Here is a 21,803-nt window from a genome sequence, read left to right on the forward strand (position 1 = left end):
AACGTCGCGTCCACCAAGATGATTGCACTAATATAGAGACGTGCATGCACGTGTGTGTGTGTGTGTGTGTGTGTGTGCGTGTGCGTGTGCGTGCACGTGCGCGTGCGCATGCGCGTGTAGCTGCTTGTACTTGTCCGGACTGATACGATTTATAGTCACTGTGTTAGATTTATAGCGTTATATTGTTCCCCTATTCAGTTCAATGTAATCATGCCAATCTCCATTGCACTTTCAGTGTACGTCACTGGCTTTTCGGGGGAGTTTTCACCTAATTACAGGGCAAGAAGTAGCCCTGAAACGTTGTTCCCAACAATAAAATAGTAATTATCATTAGAAATGTCATGTTCCAAAGTTCTTCTTACTTCTAAATGCATATTATTGAAACCATTTACACTACAATATTTCATACCATTAAAACGAACATGTACCTTCCTACTCAAAACATGTCATATATAACCTGGCCAATCTGATTCTGAGAGGTAACACTTACCTGGACATTACCTCATGAGAGGTAACACTTACCTAGACATTACGTCATGAGAGACGCAATACTTACTTGGACATTACGTCATGAGAAAGGTAAAACTTACTTGGACACTACGTCATGAGAGAGGTAACACTTACTTGGACATTACGTCATGAGAGAGGTAACACTTTCCTGGACATTACGTCATGAGAGAGGTAAAACTTACTTGGACATTACGTCATGAGAGAGGTAAAACTTACTTGGGCACTACGTCATGAGAGAGGTAACACTTACCTGGACATTACGTCATGAGAGAGGTAATACTTACTTGGACACTACGTCATGAGAGAGGTAACACTTCTTACCATTGACACATGTTGGCACTGGGCAGATAACGCCTTGTATGTCTAGTGGATTTCCAGCACAAGTGCTTCCGCCATTGACTGGAACAGGGTTGGTGCACGTCCGTGTCCTTGTGTCCGTCCCACTGACCGTCTGACCGCACGTGGCGCTACACACCCTCACAGCCTGCGACCACTCCGTCCAGCCCCCGTTAACTGCAGCATTAACAGACAACAGCAGATATTATGTGAGGCTGGATGGAAAAAGATGGCAAAAGCAGACATTGTGTAAATATATATATTGTCAATAGAACTGTCCAGCCCCCGTTAACTGTAGCATCAGCGGCTGATGTGAGTTATTAAATAAATCAACTATCGAATTGATAACTCACCACCGAAAGAAACAAACCATAGAAATATATAGAGAAGTATGTATGCACGTTAAGAAGAGATCTTTCCAATGTGTACCAATTAATGACAAGACAGACAATCAGTCGAGTGTTACCACAGAGTGTCTATATTCTTATCACGATATGCCGAACGTGATTTCCAAACTTTACACGCTAAGTCTGCACGAGACAAATGGTACATCTCGAGTCACACCGATGCTCATAAACGCATCACATGTGACGTCATCTATAACCGGACCTCTATGACGTCACATGTGATGCGTTTATGAGCATCGGTTCACACAACATACCAGTATGTCCGTTTGTGCATCGAACCAATCTAATATCTCTTGAATATGAGTGAATATTCATATATTTACCAACATGTGTGGTATATGATCTTGGGAGTACATCACACACAACCGGGTTGGTCGGGTAGCCAAGTGGTTAAAGCTTTCGCTCGTCACACCGAAGAGCTGGGTTCGACTCCCGACATGGGTACAATGTGTGAAGTCCCATTTCTGGTGTCCCCCGCCGTGCTTTGGCTTCAATATTGCTAAAGGCGGCGTCAAATCATACTCACTTTAAATTATAGCATTTACAATCCAGAATGGCAAGTTTTGGTAACCAAGCTTTTTCGTGCCATTCAAGGCTACAGTGAACACAGACACGCCACGTACCGTACACAAACACTCCTCCCTCCGACGTCGCCCCTCCAGCGATGAAGGTGTAGTTGCCGGTGTCGTTGACGTTCGCTTGGAGTCTGGTTAAGCGGTAGACGTTGCCGTCCCGGGTCATCACGTTCCGGGTATCCTGGGAAATGGGGACACCGTCCTTCATCCACTGCCAACCGGTTTCTACTGGTTGATTTAGCTGCGCAGACAACACGATTGGGGCCCCTGCTTCTACTTGAGCGTTCTGCACACCGGAGACGACGGCAATCTGCCCTGAGGCTTGACAAACAGGAAGCGGGCATTTAACAAGGACGCTTGGAAACCTTGAAAACATGAGCATCAGGTGAGGCGAAATTGGGTTTAACGTCGCGTCAAAGAATATTGCACTAATATAGCGACGTGCATCCACGTGTGTGTGTGTGTGTGTGTGTGTGTGTGTGTGTGTGTGTGTGTGCGTGTGCGTGTGCGTGTGCGTGCGCGTGCGCGTGTGTGTGTAGCTGCTTGTACTTGTCCTGACTGATACGATTTATAGTGCTAGCCCACTGAGATACCATGCCGCAGTTTAACATGAATAACCCACTCAGACACAGTATACTGACTCCGAACCAATCAGTCCTTGTTTCAGCGCCAGACAGAGTAACAAAAGAACACAATCCTGACCACAGTATTTCCTGTTAACAAACCAACATTTTCCATGCCAACATCAATCACTGATAGAAACTAGATATGTAACGCACCAAGCCGATCAAGGAATCTACCTACCCAGCGTTTATCTCACCGTTCTATAACCAGTCTCTGCCCACACACTGGGCACCTGTGTTTGTTTTGTTATATTGTTCCCCTATTCAGTTCAATGTAATCATGTCAATCTCCATTGCTCTTTCATTGTACGTCACTAGCTTTTCGGGGGAGTTTTCACCTGATTAAAGGACAAGAAGTAGCCCTTAAACGTTGTTCCCAACAATAAAATAGCTGTTATTGTTAGAAATGTCATGTTCAAATGTTCTTCTTATTTCTGAATGCGTATCATTGAAACCATTTACACTACAATATTTCATACCATTAAAACGAACATGTACCTTCCTACTCAAAACATGTCATATATAACCTGGCCAATCTGATTCTGAGAGGTAACACTTACCTGGACAATACGTCATGAGAGGTAACACTTACCTGGACATTACGTCATGAGAGACGCAATACTTACTTGGACATTACGTCATGAGAGAGGTAACACTTACTTGGACACTACGTCATGAGGGAGGTAACACTTACCTGGACATTACGTCATGAGAGACGCAATACTTACTTGGACATTACGTCATAAGAGAGGTAACACTTACTTGGACAATACGTCATGAGAGGTAACACTTACCTGGACATTACGTCATGAGAGACGCAATACTTACTTGGACATTACGTCATGAGAGAGGTAACACTTACTTGGACATTACGTCATGAGAGAGGTAACACTTACCTGGACATTACGTCATGAGAGAGGTAACACTTACTTGGACATTACGTCATGAGAGAGGTAACACTTACTTGGACATTACGTCATGAGAGTGGTCACACTTACTTCGACATAACGTCATTAGAGAGGTCACATTTACCTGGACATTACGTCATGAGAGAGGTAACACTTTCTTGGACATTACGTCATGAGAGAAGTAACACTTACTTGGACATTACGTCATGAGAGAGGTCACACATACTTGGATATTACGTCATGAGAGAGGTAACACTTACTTGGACATTACGTCATGAGAGAGGTCACACTTACTTGGACATTACGTCATGAGAGAGGTTATACTTGCCTGGACAATACGTCATGAGAGAGGTAACATATACCTGGATATTACGTCATGAGAGAGGTAACACTTACTTGGACATTACGTCATGAGAGAGGTAACACTTCTTACCATTGACACATGTTGGCACTGGGCAGTTAACGGTTTGTATTTCCAGTGGATTGCCAATACAGGTGCTTCCGCCGTTGACTGGAACAGGGTTGGTACAAGTCCGTGTCCTTGTGTCCGTCCCATTGACCGACTGACCGCACGTGGCGCTACAGACCCTCACAGCCGACGACCACTCCGTCCAGGCCCCGTTAACTGCAGCATCAACAGACAATGGCAGATATTATATATATTCGCTGACGTCACGCTATGCCACACACTCAATCAGCAGCACGGTGTGTGTTCGCTGACGTCACGCTATGCCACACACTCAATCAGTAACATGGTGTGTGTTTGCTGACGTCACGCTATACCACACACTCAGTCAGCAACATGGTGTGTGTTCGCTGACGTCACGCTATCCCACACACTCAATCAGTAACATGGTGTGTGTTCGCTGACGTCACGCTATGCCACACACTCAATCAGTAACATGGTGTGTGTTTGCTGACGTCACGCTATGCCACAAACTCAGTCAGCAGCATGGTGTGTGTTCGCTGACGTCACGCTATGCCACACACTCAATCAGTAACATGGTGTGTGTTTGCTGACGTCACGCTATACCACACACTCAGTCAGCAACATGGTGTGTGTTCGCTGACGTCACGCTATCCCACACACTCAATCAGTAACATGGTGTGTGTTCGCTGACGTCACGCTATGCCACAAACTCAGTCGGTATCATGGTGTGTGTTCGCTGACGTCACGCTATGCCACACACTCAATCAGTAACATGGTGTGTGTTCGCTGACGTCAAGCTGTTGTCAACTTCTTTATTATGAGGAACACAACGTTACGGGGTATATGCTTACTCCTTCATCAGGTGAATGAGTGCCAGGAAGCAGAGAGAATATATATGTAACAAGAAAATACTTACAATAACACAGGTGAAAACTTAACAAGGGGGGCCTAACAGTTTATTTACGCTGATAGATAATAGCAATGGACAGTAGTAATGGACAAATGTTATTACCTCTCAGTGATAATTACCCCCTGCCCTCCTTTTGCCCTTTGCTTATTAGCAATCAGTGATAAATGATTCATGGCTTTCATTTCCATTGGACCATAATGAAGAAGTTGACATCAATAAATTATTTTCTTTGCACATACACACAGAAAATACACACACACATATATATAGACAACACACATAGACAAAAACACACAAAAACACACACAGGCAATACATAAATACAAACACACACATACACACACACACACACACACGCACGCACGCACGCACGCACGCACGCTCGCAAGCACACACACACACAAACAAACACACACACACACACAGAGGCAATACATAAACACAAACACAAACACACACATACACACACGCGCACGCGCACACGCACGCACGCACGCACGCACGCACACACACACACACACACTCACACACAAACACACAAAAACACTAACACACGCGGTTATTGGCGACGTACCAAACACCGTCACCGTGCCCTCCGACGTCGCCGCTCCAGCAGTGAATGTGTATTTGCCAGAGTCGGGGACGGTCGACTGGAGCCTGGTCAAGCGGTAGACGTTGCCGTCCCGGGTCATCACGCTCCGGGTATCCTGGGAAATGGGGACGCCGTCCTTCATCCACTGCCAACCGGTTTCTATTGGTTGATTTAGCTGCACAGACAACACGATTGCGCCCCCTGCTTCAACCTGAGCGTCCTTCACCCCGGAGATTACTGCGCAGACGAGGACATCAGAACATTAAACACAAGGTCAATAGTGATGGCGGACACCAGGTACATATATATCATCTCTCATCATGGATACCAGGGGAAAACAAGTGCAAAAGTGAGCGTGGCTCACTAATACCCCCGACCCGCCTAGTGTGTCAGTAGTTACAAATTAAATAGCTAGGATAGGGTTAACTTAGGGTTTGAAAAATTCATTAAAAAAAAATGGAAAATTAATGAAAACATTTTTTTTCTTTTGACTGCACCACTCCATATGATACAGGTTATATGTACTAAGTTTGAGATGAATCCACTGAATAGTTTAAGAGAAATCCCGCGGACAAAGTTTTCAGACGGACGTTAGGGTTTGAAAAATCCATAAAGAAATGGAAAATTAATGAAAACAATTTTTTTCTTTTGACTGCACCCTTCCATATGACACAGATTATATGTACTAAGTTTGAAATGAATCCACTGAATAGTTTAAGAGAAATCCCGCGGACAAAGTTTTCAGACGGACGTTAGGGTTTGAAAAATCTATAAAAAAAATGGAAAATTAATGAAAACAATTCTTTTCTTTTGACTGCACCCTTCCATATGACACAGATTATATGTACTAAGTTTGAGATGAATCCACTGAATAGTTTAAGAGAAATCGCGCGGACAAAGTTTTCAGACGGATGTTAGGGTTTGAAAAATCCATAAAGAAATGGAAAATTAATGAAAACATTTTTTTTTCTTTTGACTGCACCCCTCCATATGACACAGATTATATGTACTAAGTTTGAGATGAATCCACTGAATAGTTTAAGAGAAATCGCGCGGACAAAGTTTTCAGACGGACGTTAGGGTTTGAAAAATCCATAAAGAAATGGAAAATTAATGAAAACAATTTTTTTTCTTTTGACTGCACCCTTCCATATGACACAGATTATATGTACTAAGTTTGAGATGAATCCACTGAATAGTTTAAGAGAAATCGCGCGGACAAAGTTTTCAGACGGACGTTAGGGTTTGAAAAATCCATAAAGAAATGGAAAATTAATGAAAACATTTTTTTTTCTTTTGACTGCACCCCTCCATATGACACAGATTATATGTACTAAGTATGAGATGAATCCACTGAATAGTTTAAGAGAAATCCCGCGGACAAAGTTTTCAGACGGACGGACGGACGGACGGAATCTTGGTATAACTATATGTGTCGGGGGTATAATAAAACCAACAAGAACACAGGGAACATTATCATTAGTCTGCATATAATGTCTTAATAATCAAGTTTATATTTTTTAATCTTTACCGGAAATGAGTGCGGATTGCTATGACAAGTCACGTGGCATTAACTGACCCGTGTCGTTGCAGGCGCCCAGGTGACACACCTGGTACTTCCTCTGTATGTATCCCCCGGGACACGGGGCGCCGGTGGTACTGGGCGGGGGGTTGTCACATGCGCGGGTTCTATTAGCTTCTCCAGGCACAGAGCCGCAGGATCCAGTGCAGACAACAGCCCACTCGGTCCACACACTCCAACCGCCGTTCACTGTAGTTAAACACACACAGAGTAAACGTCACTGTAACACAGAGGCAGTAAACATCACTGTTACACAGTCGCAGTAAACATCACTGATACACAGTCGCAGTAAACATCACTGTCACACAGTCGCAGTAAACATCACTGTCACACAGTCGCAGTAAACATCACTGTCTCACACAGATGCAGTGAACGTCACTGTTACACAGTCGCAGTAAACATCACTGTTACACAGTCGCAGTAAACATCACTGTTACACAGTCGCAATAAACATCACTGTTACACAGTCGCAGTAAACATCACTGTCTCACACAGATGCAGTGAACGTCACTGTAACACAGTCGCAGTAAATATCACTGTTACACAGTCGCAGTAAACATCACTGTTACACAGTCGCAGTAAACATCACTGTTACACAGTCGCAGTAAACATCACTGTCTCACACAGATGCAGTGAACGTCACTGTAACACAGTCGCAGTAAATATCACTGTTACACAGTCGCAGTAAACATCACTGTTACACAGTCGCAGTAAACATCACTGTTACACAGTCGCAGTAAACATCACTGTTACACAGTCGCAGTAAACATCACTGTCTCACACAGATGCAGTGAACGTCACTGTTACACAGAGGCAGTAAACATCACTGTTACACAGTCGCAGTAAATATCACTGTTACACAGTCGCAGTAAACATCACTGTCTCACACAGATGCAGTGAACGTCACTGTCACACAGAGGCAGTAAACATCAATGATACACAGTCGCAATAAACATCACTGTTACACAGTCGCAGTAAACATCACTGTCTCACACAGATGCAGTAAACATCACTGTTACACAGTCGCAGTAAACATCACTGTTACACAGTCGCAGTAAACATCACTGTTACACAGTCGCAGTAAACGTCACTGTTACACAGTCGCAGTAAACATCACTGTCTCACACAGATGCAGTGAACGTCACTTCACACACAGACACAGAAAACGTAACAGTTACACACACAGTAAACGTTACTGTCACACACAGACACTGTACACGTCACTGTCTCACACAGACACAGTAAACATCCCCATCACACAGACACAGTAAACTTCATTGTCACACACAGACACTGTAAACATAAGTGTCACACATAGACACAGTAAACATCAGTATCACACACAGACACAGTAAACATCAGTGTCACACAGAGACACAGTAAACATCAGTATCACACACACAGAGTAAACATCACTGTCACACACAGACACAGTAAAGGTCACTGTCACACATATGTATTTGTTACGATGTCTTGAGTGGATGGTTAGACTGTTCACTCTGTTTAGAGTGATAACAACGTGTCATATGAAAAAAAATATTAACGAGAATTTACGTTACCTGAAGTAGGACGTTGCATAATGTTACCTATTGTAGGATATGACGTTACCTAAAGTGGAACATGACTTTACCTATAAAGGGACATGACGTTACCTATAGTGTTATATGACACCACCTATGTTGGGATATGACGTTACCTATAGTGTTATATGACGTCACCTATAGTAGGACATGACGTTAACTATAGTGTAATAAGACGTCACTTATGTTGCGATATGACGTTACCTATAGTGTTATATGACGTCACCTATAGTAGGACATGACGTTAACTATAGTGTTATAAGACGCCACTTATGTTGGGATATGACGTTAACTATAGGGTTATATGACGCCACTTATGTTGGGATATGACGTTAACTATAGTGACACATGACGTCACCTAAAGTGGGACATGACCTTACCTATAGTGTTATATGACGTCACCTATAGTGGGACATAATGTTACCTATAGTGGGACATGACATCACCTTTAGTCGGACACGACATCACCTATAGTGGGTCATGACATCACCTATAGTGGGTCATGACATCACCTATAGTGGGACACAACATCACCTACAGTGGGACATGACGTTATCTATCGTGGCACATGACGTCAGCTATAGTGGGCCATGACGTCATCTAAAGTGGGACACGACATCACCTATAGTGGGACATGACATCACCTTTAGTCAAACATGACATCACCTGAAGTGGGCCATGACGTCATCTAAAGTGGGACAGGACATCACCTATAGTGGGACACGACATCACCTATAGTGGGACACGACATCACCTGAAGTGGAACATGACGTCACCTATAGTGGGACAGGACGTCACCTGTAGTGGGACATGAGGTCACCTATAGTGATTCCTGACGTTATCTATAGTGGCACATGACATCACCTATAGTGGGACATGACATCACCTATAGTAGGACATGACGTTACCTCTATAGGGACATGACATCACCTGAAGTGGAACATGACGTTACATATACTGGAACCTGACGTTACCTGTGTTGGGACATGGTGGCAGTACACACTGCGCATTCTTCATCTCCACAGCTTCCCCTGTACACGATGCTCCCCCATTGCTGGGGGCAGGGTTGTTACACGCCCGGGTCCTGTTGTCAACACCCCCGGCCATGCCACATGACGCCAAGCAGAACCTCCGCCATGACGCCCAGTTCGACCAGGCACCGTCAGCTGCCAAAACCATGAAGGAAATTAAACCAGCATACCCACTACCCTCCAATACTATGCTGGACGTGAAAGCAACATACCCACTACCCTCCAATACCATGCGAGACGTGAAACCAACATACCCACTACCGACCAATACCATGCTGGACGTAAAACCAACATACCCACTACCGACCAATACCATGCTGGTGGTGAAACCAACATACCCACTACCGACCAATACCATGCTGGATGTGAAACCAACATACCAACTACCACAAGCTACTCTTCACATTTACCATATCCCGAGCCTTAAGCTTACCCCACTATAATCAGCATTTTCCTCTTGCAGTCTTTAGGCTCTTGCAGATTGATTCTCCCAATGCACTGACGCATGTTTGATAACACACCATAACGTTGACAAAACCTTGACATAACTCAAAACTTGTAGGACAATTATTATCCAAAACAGTCTATCCATATTACACACCCACAATCACAGCGCCATTACACAAAACGTATTACAATTTACCAAACAACGTCACCATACTTAATCTTACCAAAGACTGTCACTGTCCCCTCTGACGTCTTTCCCCCGACGCTGAAGACATACTTCCCGGAGTCAGCCACACCCGCCCCTGTCAGGGTCAGGCCGTATGTGTCACCGTCCTCGGAGAACTTGATCCTGGCCCCTTCTGTAACAGCAACCCCATCCTTCATCCAGCTCCAGCCCGAATGTCCGGCAGTGGTCAGCTGAGCCGACAAGGCCACGGTGTTCCCGACAGGGACGCGGACATCTTGCAGTCCTCTGGTGAAAGCAACTGAAAATACACAGACGCCAAGAAGGGAGTGACACAGAAACGGCCAATACCAATACAGAACAATAACATGTCACATGCACCTTCCTGCACATCCTGATACAGCCTACCTGGACATTCTGGCATTGGACAGGTAAAATATCTTACCTGGACATTCTGGCAGTGGACAGGTAAAATATCCTACCTGGACATTCCGGCAGTGGACAGGTAAAATATCATATCTGGACATTCTGGCAGCGGATAGGTAAACTATCTTACCTGGACATTCTGGCATTGGACAGGTAAAATATCTTACCTGGACATTCTGGCATTGGACAGGTAAATATCCTACCTAGACATTCCGGCAGTGGATAGGTAAAATATCCTACCTGGACATTCTGGCAGTGGATAGGTAAAATATCTTACATGGACATTCTGTCAGTGGACAGGTAAAATATCTTACCTGGACATTCTGGCAGTGGATAGGTCAAATATCATACCTGGACATTCTGGCAGTGGATAGGTAAAATATCCTACCTGGACATTCAGGCAGTGGACAGGTAAAATATCTTACCTGGACATTCTGGCAGTGGACAGGTAAACTATCTTACCTGGACATTCTGGCAGTGGACAGGTAAAATATCTTACCTGGACATTCTGGCAGTGGACAGGTAAAATATCCTACCTGGACATTCTGGCAGTGGATAGGTAAGATATCTTACCTGGACATTCTGGCATTGGATAGGTAAAATATCCACCTGGACATTCTGGCAGTGGACAGGTAAAATATCTTACCTGGACATTCTGGCATTGGACAGGTAAAATATCTTACCTGGACATTCTGGCAGTGGACAGGTAAAATATCTTACCTGGACATTCCGGCAGTGGACAGGTAAAATATCCCATCTGGACATTCTGGCAGTGGATAGGTAAAATATCCTACCTGGACATTCTGGCAGTGGACAGGTAAAATATCCTACCTGGACATTCTGGTAGTGGACAGGTAAAATATCTTACCTGGACATTCTGGCAGTAGACAGGTAAAATATCCTACCTGGACATTCTGGCAGTGGACAGGTAAAATATCTTACCTGGACATTCTGACAGTGGACAGGTAAAATATCCTACCTGGACATTCTGGCAGTGGACAGGTAAAATATCTTACCTGGACATTCTGGCAGTGGATAGGTAAAATATCTTACCTGGACATTCTGACAGCCTACAGGTAACACATCTTACCTGGACATTCTGACAGCCTATAGATAACACATCTTACCTGGACATTCTGACAGCCTACAGGTAACACATCTTACCTGGACATTCTGACCGCCTACAGATAACACATCTTAACTCGACATTCTGACAGCCTACAGGTATCAAACACATCGTACTTGGACGTTCTGACAGCCTACAGGTAACACATCTCACCAGGACATTCTGACAGCCTACAGATAACACATCTTACCTGGACATTCTGACAGCCTACAGGTAACACATCTTACCTGGACATTCTGACAGCCTACAGGTAACACATCTTACCTGGACATTCTGACAGCCTACAGGTAACACATCTTACCTGGACATTCTGACAGCCTACAGGTAACACATCTTACCTGGACATTCTGACAGCCTACAGGTAACACATCTTACCTGGACATTCTGACACTGAACAGGTGATACTGGTCACTTGGATGTTCCCTGCCCCACAAGGAGTGCCGGTACCAGCCGGAGCAGGGTTGGTACAGGTCCTCCTCTTCGTGTCCGTCCCACTGACCGACTGACCGCAAGTGGCGTCACAGATTCTCGACGCCACCGACCACTCACTCCATCCACCGTTTACTGAAACACAGGGGATTTAGTGTGATGCTGCTAACTGGCCGATGAGAGAATGCATGGAGATACTTTCAACTATTATTTCCATCCATATGTTATGACCCAGGTGTCAGACATCACGGAGGCGATACAACCCCTTGTCAAACAATAAAGAGGCGTTACAATCCCGTTGTCAAACATCATAGAGGCGTTACAACCCCCTTGTCAAACAATATAAAGGCGTTACAACCCCCTTGTCAAACAATATAGAGGCGCTGCAACACCCTTGTCAAATAATATAGAGGCGTTACAACCCCCTTGTCAAACATTATAGAGGCGTTACAACCCCCTTGTCAAACATTATATAGGCTTTACAACCCCTGTCAAACATAATAGAGGCGTTACGACATCGTGTCAAACATTATAGAGACATTATAACCCCCTTGTCAAACAATATAGAGGCGTTACAACCCCCTTGTCAAACATTATATAGGCTTTACAACCCCTGTCAAACATAATAGAGGCGTTACGACATCGTGTCAAACATTATAGAGACGTTATAACCCCCTTGTCAAACAATATAGAGGCGTTACAACCCCCTTGTCAAACATTATAGAGGCGTTACGACATCGTGTCAAACATTATAGAGGCGTTATAACCCCTTTGTCAAACAATATAGAGGCGTTACGAACCCCGTAACACACACGCTCAAACACAAACACAATTCACTCACTTTGGAAACGGAGACATCACGATATTTTATATCGTGCTTCCCATAGTGCTGACAAGGAAAGTGAAGTATTCAAACCTGGACATATTATATCTGGGCAGGTTACAGACTGTGATACGCTTGCATTTCCCGCACACTGACTGCCCCCGCCGCTAGGAACAGGGTTGGTACACGTCCGTGTCCTCGTGTCCGTCCCACTGACCGACTGACCGCACGTGGCGCTACACCTCCTCGCCACCGTCGACCACTCAGTCCAGCCCCCGTTAACTGTAATCGAACCACCAAACAAATTATGACAAGAAATTTAAAAAAATATCAATTATTTACCGTTATAGTTGCTTTTCTTCAGATCAGATCGATGTACCACTGGAGGCAAAGTTGAAGATACTTGTAAGTTCCTTGCCACGCCCTCTCCATCTCAGGTACACCCCGGCTATACACATCACCTCCCTAGTAGATCTTCCCGGCTATACACATCACCTCCCTAGTAGATCACCCCAGCTATACACATCACCTCCCTAGTAGATCACCCTAGCTATACACAACACCTACCTAGTAGATCACCCCGGCTATACACATCAACTCCCTAGTAGATCACCCTAGCTATACACATTACCTCCCTAGTAGATCACCCTAGATATACACAACACCTCCCTAGTAGATCACCCCGGTTATACACATCACCTCCTTAGTAGATCACCCCGGTTATACACAACACCTCCCTAGCAGATCACCCCGGCTATACACATCATCTCCCTAGTAGATCACACAGGCTATACACATCACCTCCCTAGTAGATCAGCCCGGCTATACACAACACCTCCTTGGTAGATCACCCCGGCTATACACATACACTCCCTAGTAGATCACCCTAGCTATACACATCAACTCCCTAGTAGATCACCCTAGCTATACACATCACCTCCCTAGTAGATAACCCCGGCTATACACATCACCTCCCAAGTAGATCATCCCGGCTATACACAACACCTCCGTAGTAGATCACCCTAGATATACACAACACCTCCCTAGTAGATCACCCCGGCTATACACATCACCTCCCTAGTAGATCACCCCGGCTATACACATCACCTACCTAGTAGATCACCCTAGCTATACACATCACCTCCCTAGTAGATCACCCCGGTTATACACATCACCTCCTTAGTAGATCACCCCGGTTATACACAACACCTCCCTAGCAGATCACCCCGGCTATACACATCACCTCCCTAGTAGATCACACAGGCTATACACATCACCTCCCTAGTAGATCAGCCCGGCTATACACAACACCTCCTTGGTAGATCACCCCGGCTATACACATACACTCCCTAGTAGATCACCCTAGCTATACACATCACCTCCCTAGTAGATAACCCCGGCTATACACATCACCTCCGTAGTAGATCACCCCAGCTATACACATCACCTCCCTTCTAGATCACCCCGGCTATACACATCACCTCCCTAGTAGATCACCCCGGCTATACACATCACCTCCATACTAGATCACCCCGGCTATACACATCACCTCCCTAGTAGATCACCCCAGCTATACACACCACCTACCTACAGGGATGCAAGATGGCACGTCACATGCTATAGTTTCGTTGTCTGTTGTGCTCCCAGCACACTCATTCCCGCCATTTCCAGGCGCGGGGCTGTCACAAGCTCTGCTCCTCGTCCGACGCACCGTGATGTTGTCCCCACAGGTCGCCGTACACGACCCCACCCACTCCGTCCAGCCGCCCCAACCGCCGTCCACTAAACACAGAACCACACTGAGGGCATGAAGCCATTGAGCGACAGGCCATTGATAGATATGGGATGTGTCTTGTTGTTTATTAACGCCATAATCAGCCATATTCCAGCTATATGACGGCGGTCTGTAAATAATCGAGTCTGGACCAGACAATCCAGTGATTCACATCATGAGCATCGATCTACGCAATTGGCATGTGATGACATGCATCGACCAAGTCACCGGGCCTGACTCTCCGATCCCGTTAGTCGCCTCTTACGACAAACATCTATTGCTGAAGACCAATTCTAACCCGGATCTTCACAAGGGGAAGACACAAGCATGGGTTGCTGAAGACCAATTCTAACCCGGATCTTCACAAGGGGAGACAATCAGGGGTTGCTGGAGATCAATCCTAACCCGGATCTTCACAAGGGGAGACAATCAGGGGTTGCTGGAGATGAATTCTAACCCGGATCTTCACAATGGGAGACAATCAGGGGTTGCTGGAGATCAATTTTAACCCGGATCTTCACAAGGGGAGACAATCAGGAGTTGCTGGAGATCAATTTTAACCCGGATCTTCACAATGGGAGACAAGCAGGGGTTGCTGGAGACCAATTCTATCCCGAATCTTCACAAGGGGAGACAAGCAGGGGTTGCTGGAGACCAATTCTATCCCGAATCTTCACAAGGGGAGACAAGCAGGGGTTGCTGGAGATCAATTCTAACCCAGTTCTTCACAATGGGAGACAATCAGGGGTTGCTGGAGACCAATTCTATCCCGAATCTTCACAAGGGGAGACAATCAGGGGTTGCTGGAGACCAATTCTATCCCGAATCTTCACAAGGGGAGACAAGCAGGGGTTGCTGGAGATCAATTCTAACCCGGATCTTCACAAGAAGAGACAATCAGGGGTTGCTGGAGATCAATTCTAACCCGGTGGTATAAGCAGAGGAATACCGTAGCAACGTGCCATCGAATTTACACTTCACACACACTTGTGTCGATTTGGAGACCAGGCAAGTTATGCGACATTGTAGTATCAACTTTACAGTATTGCATTAGAATACTTAGCATACCTAAAATACTGTTAGCTCCTAATGGGCATCTACCACGTTGCTCAAATGCCCATCTGTTGGACACCACCTCTTACCAATCACTGTGACGTAGCCGTCGGCCGTCTGTCCTTCAATTCTGAACGTGTACGCGCCACTGTCGGCCACGGTAACCTGATCTATGGTCATTGTGTTGTTTCCCTTGTCGTGGTAGATCTTGACCCTCGTGCTGGGGTGAAGCACCTTGCCCTTCTGGAGCCACTCCGCTTTGGAGTGGACACTCTCGTCGACGTCCACGTTCAGTGTCAGCTTCTGCCCTGACCGGAGCGTCATGTTCTGGGGCCCGCTGAGAACTACAAGAACAAAAAAACGTATGAGGCTAATAAAACAGGTAGTTGGGAACATTGTGATGCCATTATCAGTGATTGCCTTTATATCACGCCTGCATGTAGTCATCGATATGTTGGGGGTCACGGATGGCCCATTTGTCTAAGGCGCCGCGATTCGCTGTGCAGAGTTGCGTCCCTTGGGCTGCCAGAAACCTATGATTGTGGGTTCACGATTCGTCCCGATTATGTTTCCGTGCCCGTGGGTTGCACCGAAGCGGTAAAGGTCTAAGACCTGCGTCACTTTGGCATTTCCTCCCACATTAAGCTGACACGCCGTGATACAACCGGAATACTTTTTAAAACGGCGTTAAACCCAACTCACTCACTCCCTCATCGATATTTAATTACATCACGGCAACTCAAGCAAATGATGTTAATATATTTCGACATCGAGTTTGACTTACTTACTTACTTACTTTGGAGATTTAACGTGCGCTTTCCGACTGATGCGTATTTCGCACACGGGCCCGGCCAGGCCATTTAATGTGTTTCCGAAAGGGGCGAAAGTGGCCTGTGCAACCCAAGAGGGGGGTTTAGGGGATGCTTATATAGAATTTGGGAATTTTGAGATTTGGAATAGATGCCGATGGGGTTGGGGAGGAGAACTAAGGGAGCTGAGTATGGTGGATGTTTGTTTGTTTATTTGATTTTGATTTGGTAGGTTATTGTGTTTTTAGATGCGTTTTATTAGTTCCGTCTTGACTAAGGCCTTGAAGTTTTCTAGTTTATTTTGTGGGTTTAGTATTGCTTCTAGAGTGAGAGCCTTGTTTAGATTGAGGGTGGTTTGTAATGCGGTTCGATGTGTTAGGTAGTGTGTGCAGTGGATGAGTGCGTGTTCTGGAGTTTCTGGTTGTTTGCCGTGTGGGCAGTTACCTGTAGTGTGTGTTTTAATTTTTTTAGGTGGTTATTTAGGTTGGTGTGTCCTGTTTGGAGTTTAGTGATTAGTCTGTCGATTTTTTTTGATGGATGGAGAATGTTTGGTTTGGTTAGTGGTTTGCTGAGCACCTTTTTGATTTGGCTATTTGAGTTTAGATATAGGTTATGCCATTTTTTGGTGATTTTTTGCTTGTTTACACTTTTTAATTTCTGATTTTGATATGGGTAAGTTTAAGCTTATTTCTTGGATTGTTAGGGATAGTTTAGCTGCTTTATCGGCGTTTTCATTACAGTATATTCCTACGTGGGCGGGTATCCACAAGAAGGTTATTTGTTTGCCTGTCTTAGTTAGGTCATTGGAGCTTTTAAGTATTTGATTTATTAATTTAGGTCGGTTTTTTTGGTATTTTTGTTTTGGAGGGCTTGCAGTCCACTTAGGGAGTCGGTAAGTATTAGGATTTTTTTTGTGGTTTTTGGATTCTTGATTATGGAGGGCTGAGGCCATGCCCATTAGTTCTGCCGTGAATATTGATTGGTTGTTTGGGAGTCGGAAGGATTGTGTGGTTTTAGTTGGTTGTGCGGTATATATTACGACACTGACCGGGTGAAGGGATGGCCAGTGACAGGGGAGGGGCAAGGGCGGGACAGTGATGCGGGAGGGGCAAGGGCGGGGCAGTGACGGGGGAGGGGCAAGGGCGGGGGAGGGGGTGTAATGTCCTCAGGTTTTACAATAAAAGCTGAAAAAAATATGTTGTGAACAAAATTCAATATTTTCACTCCGTTTCACTGAAAAAATGCATTTTATTAAGTAGTATACTCACTGAAACACTTGGGCAACGTCGTGCAGACGGTAGTGTTGGTCTGTATGCGGCTTCCATTACAGTTTGCCCCGCCATTGCGTGGCGTGGGATGATCGCAGTACCGGACACGTCGCAAAACTCCGGCAACGTCGTCGCCGCATGTAGCCGAACAGCTCGTGATATGCCAGCTCGTCCACACATCCCATCCCCCGTCAACTGGTCCTGAAGTCAGATTGTTATTTTGGGACATACGAAGGCTGGTCAAAAATTTCTACGCCCAACAAACAAAGCAAACAATTGTAAAAGTGTTTCAACATAATCTCCCTGTTTTTCAATACACATCTCATATCGATAGTGAAACTTTTCAATTCCAGTCAGGAAGAAGTTTCCGCAGGCAATCCCGAAAAACCCATTTACGACAGCTTTGAGGTCATCGCCGTCGTCCCCCAATTGTGTGGATCGATGCTCATGATATCAATCACTGGATTGTCTGGTTTACAGACAGCCGTCATATAGCTGGAATATTGCCGAGTGCGGCGTTAAACAACAAACAAACAAACAAACAAACAAACAAACATCATTGTCGTCATAGCGCTATCCACGAAGGTGTTGCCGGGTCTGGTAAGCATCTTGTCCATGTCTGTGTCCATTTGGACCCCTAAAACTGGCTCAACAGACCAAATACACTGGCAATGAAATACTCAAACAATGTACTACATTGACAAGTTCACTTTTTTATGGCCCATAGCTGAAGGTTAGTCAGGCTTAGAACTGACCAGCATTCGTAATAACCAGTATCCCCACCGTCCGGAGTAGACTCCGACTCAGACAGAAATTCAATTATATTTGGATTCTTTCACAAGACAAAACGTTCATGTGACAGTGAATCTGAATCTAACACGTTTCCACCTCAATGGCACTGAATCTGTATGTCCGAAATGAAATGGCTGTCATCTTGTTGGGCTTTATTTGATATTGTATATAAAAAGCTCAAGTGCTGTCAAATATGTGTCAATGCAATCCATGCATTTTAACCCACTGAACACTGACAACAAGAACGAGCGAGTGAGGTTGGTCTTACGCCGCTTTTAGCACTATTCCAGCAATATCACGGCGGGGAACACCAGAAATTGGCTTCACACATTGTACCCATGTCGGGAATCGAACCCGGGTCTTCGACGTGACAAGTGAACGCTTTAACCGCTAGGCTACCCGACCGCCCCTGATAACAAGACGGAGAGTGTATACTGTCAGTGTTGGGTACATACCTGTATTACAAGATCCAAGGTTACACACCGCTGTGGTCTGCTCTGATGGGTCTCCTGTGCAGCTATTTCCGCCATTGGCTGGTTCAGGATTGTCACATGTCCGTGTTCTTCTCTGCGTCGCGGGGATATTAGTCCCACAGGTGGCGCTGCACGTTCTATTCCAGTCCGACCAGACACTCCAGCCTCCGTCAGCTGGACACAGAGTTTTGTATACAGAGGCGGTGTTGTATACAGGGGTTGTGTTGTATACGGAGGTTGTGTTGTATACAGGGTTGTCTTGTATACAGGGGTTGTGTTGTAAACAGGGATTGTGTTGTGTTCAGGGTTTGCATTGTATAAAGGGGTTGTATTGTATACGGAGGTTGTGTTGTATACAGGGTTGTCTTGTATACACGGGTTGTGTTGTAAACAGGGATTGTGTTGTGTTCAGGGTTTGCATTGTATAAAGGGGTTGTATTGTAACACAACTGTTCCTAACTAGTGCACATTGTCACAGACAATGCACAACGCTTCCTTAATAGATCACCATTGTCACAGACAACACACAGCTCTTCCTTACTAGAACACCCTGTCACAGACAACACACAGCTCGTCCTAACTAGAACACCTTGTCACAGACAACACACAGCTCTTCCTAACTAGAACAACTTGTCACAGACAACACACAGCTCTTCCTAACTAGAACACCTTGTCACAGGCAACACACAGCTCTTCCTAACTAGAACACCTTGTCACAGACAACACACAGCTCTTCCTAACTAGAGCACCTTGTCACAGACAACACACGACTCTTCCTAACTAGAACACCTTGTCACAGACAGCACACAGCTCTTCCTAACTAGAGCACCTTGTCACAGACAACACACAGCTCTTTCTAACTAGAACACCTTGTCACAGACAGCACACAGCTCTTCCTAACTAGAGCACCTTGTCACAGACAACACACAGCTCTTCCTAACTAGAACACCTTGTCACAGACAACACACAGCTCTTTCTAACTAGAGCACCTTGTCACAGACAACACACAGCTCTTCCTAACTAAAACACCTTGTCACAGGCAACACACAGCTCTTCCTAACTAAAACACCTTGTCACAGGCAACACACAGCTCTTCCTAACTAAAACACCTTGTCACAGGCAACACACAGCTCTTTCTAACTAGAGCACCTTGTCACAGACAACACACAGCTCTTCCTAACTAAAACACCTTGTCACAGGCAACACACAGCTCTTCCTAACTAGAGCACCTTGTCACAGACAACACACGACTCTCGCAGCTGACACAAATCTGCCTACAACGTGTTTGCGGTCTTTGCCAAGCGATGTGTCTTACCTACAACCAACAAGTGTCCTTCCGCTGTCTGCCCCTCAATACTGAATGTGTAGGTGCCTGTGTCGCCCACGGTGAGATTGCGCAGGGTCAAGGAGTAGTTGGTGTTGTCGTTCGTGACGGCCACCCGACTGCTGTCGTGAAGGAGGTGGCCGTGGCGGTACCACTGTGCGACTCCCGTAGCTGAGGCCTTGGTGCCGGCGCTCAAAGTCATCTCTTCGCCAACCCGCAATGTCAGGTTCTTTAGCCCGCTGAGAACTGGATTAGTGAAACAGGATACTTTGGAGCTTTGAGGAGCCTTCGTGAAACACACATGGCACTACACGACACTTCATGTCTTGAGGCTGACTATCTATACTGGACTCATCGTCACAGAAGGTCATACAAATACACTCAGATAGTTCACAGATCTACAGACACGAGTGTTGTTGTCGATATGCTATTAGTTATGGAGTCTTTTGTTGCCGTAGAGGGTGACATATTTGTCTCCTTACCTAATATGAGACCGTATACGGAAGCTGAAGACACCACAACGAATTTATTGTGCCGAAATGTTTCTGGTATCTATGTCGCACGAATCATGACAAAATGAAATCTTGGCAATTACAACTGTTGACGTTTAAGGTCAAAGGGAGACTACTCTCCAAACCTTAGAGGCCAAACCTTGTACATAATTCTAACTATTATCTTAAGTCACGAACGAGATCTAAACAAATATTAATGCCTTTGCGCATCAAAAATAATGATATTAAAACACAGAACAGTGTCGAATAACAATTTCTGTACCAGAATTTTCATGTGAAATATTTGAAGTGGGTGTTGGAAAATCCAAAATGGCAGTTACTGGCGGTATACGGTCTCATATTACGTCAGTAACAACCATCTTGGATTTCTACTGACGGTATACGGTATTACATGGGGTTAGTAATTCTGCTCTCTGATTGGTCAGTTTCACTTTGAGGCACTGACACACAATTCACACATGTACAGAGACAAGTATAGCTGCTGATACGCACTGACACACAATTCACACATGTACAGAGACAAGTATAGCTGCTGATACGCACTGACACACAATTCACACATGTACAGAGACAAGTATAGCTGCTGATACGCACTGACACACAATTCACACATGTACAGAGACAAGTATAGCTGCTGATACGCACTGATACACTCGGGGAGGTCACACGTTGTTGAGTTTCTCTCTATCCTTTCCCCTTCACAATTTTTCCCTCCATTTGCTGGGTTGGGGTTGTCGCAGTACCGCACTCGTCTTGAGACACCGACCACATTGGCCCCGCACGTGGCCGAGCACGAGACGATATGCCACGTGGTCCACGTGTCCCAACCGCCGTCAACTGAAACATGAATACTTGATGAACAAGAGGACTAACATAACA

The 21,803-nt window shown here is 45.3% G+C and overlaps 1 protein-coding gene across 7 annotated transcripts in view; it reads right to left on the reverse strand.

Moving 5' to 3' along the window:
• LOC139466796 (SCO-spondin-like) overlaps positions 1–21,803 on the reverse strand; it is an 85,336-nt gene that overhangs the window by 44,897 nt on the left and 18,636 nt on the right. For all 7 annotated transcript variants that reach the window (XM_071248489.1, XM_071248491.1, XM_071248490.1 and 4 more), the window contains exons 10-24: positions 21,570–21,761; positions 20,404–20,658; positions 19,071–19,262; positions 17,824–18,024; positions 15,836–16,090; positions 14,507–14,701; positions 13,013–13,201; positions 12,043–12,231; positions 10,156–10,416; positions 9,428–9,619; positions 6,871–7,062; positions 5,274–5,528; positions 3,793–3,984; positions 1,877–2,149; positions 832–1,023 (exon numbers count right to left, since the gene is read on the reverse strand). In XM_071248489.1, coding sequence (XP_071104590.1) covers positions 832–1,023; positions 1,877–2,149; positions 3,793–3,984; positions 5,274–5,528; positions 6,871–7,062; positions 9,428–9,619; positions 10,156–10,416; positions 12,043–12,231; positions 13,013–13,201; positions 14,507–14,701; positions 15,836–16,090; positions 17,824–18,024; positions 19,071–19,262; positions 20,404–20,658; positions 21,570–21,761 — 3,225 coding nt within the window. The remainder of the gene's footprint in view (positions 1–831; positions 1,024–1,876; positions 2,150–3,792; positions 3,985–5,273; positions 5,529–6,870; positions 7,063–9,427; positions 9,620–10,155; positions 10,417–12,042; positions 12,232–13,012; positions 13,202–14,506; positions 14,702–15,835; positions 16,091–17,823; positions 18,025–19,070; positions 19,263–20,403; positions 20,659–21,569; positions 21,762–21,803) is intronic.

This window comes from Haliotis cracherodii, unplaced genomic scaffold (assembly GCF_022045235.1).
Source record: "Haliotis cracherodii isolate W230 unplaced genomic scaffold, xgHalCrac1.p SCAF_19, whole genome shotgun sequence".
NCBI classification, from domain to species: Eukaryota; Metazoa; Mollusca; class Gastropoda; order Lepetellida; family Haliotidae; genus Haliotis; species Haliotis cracherodii.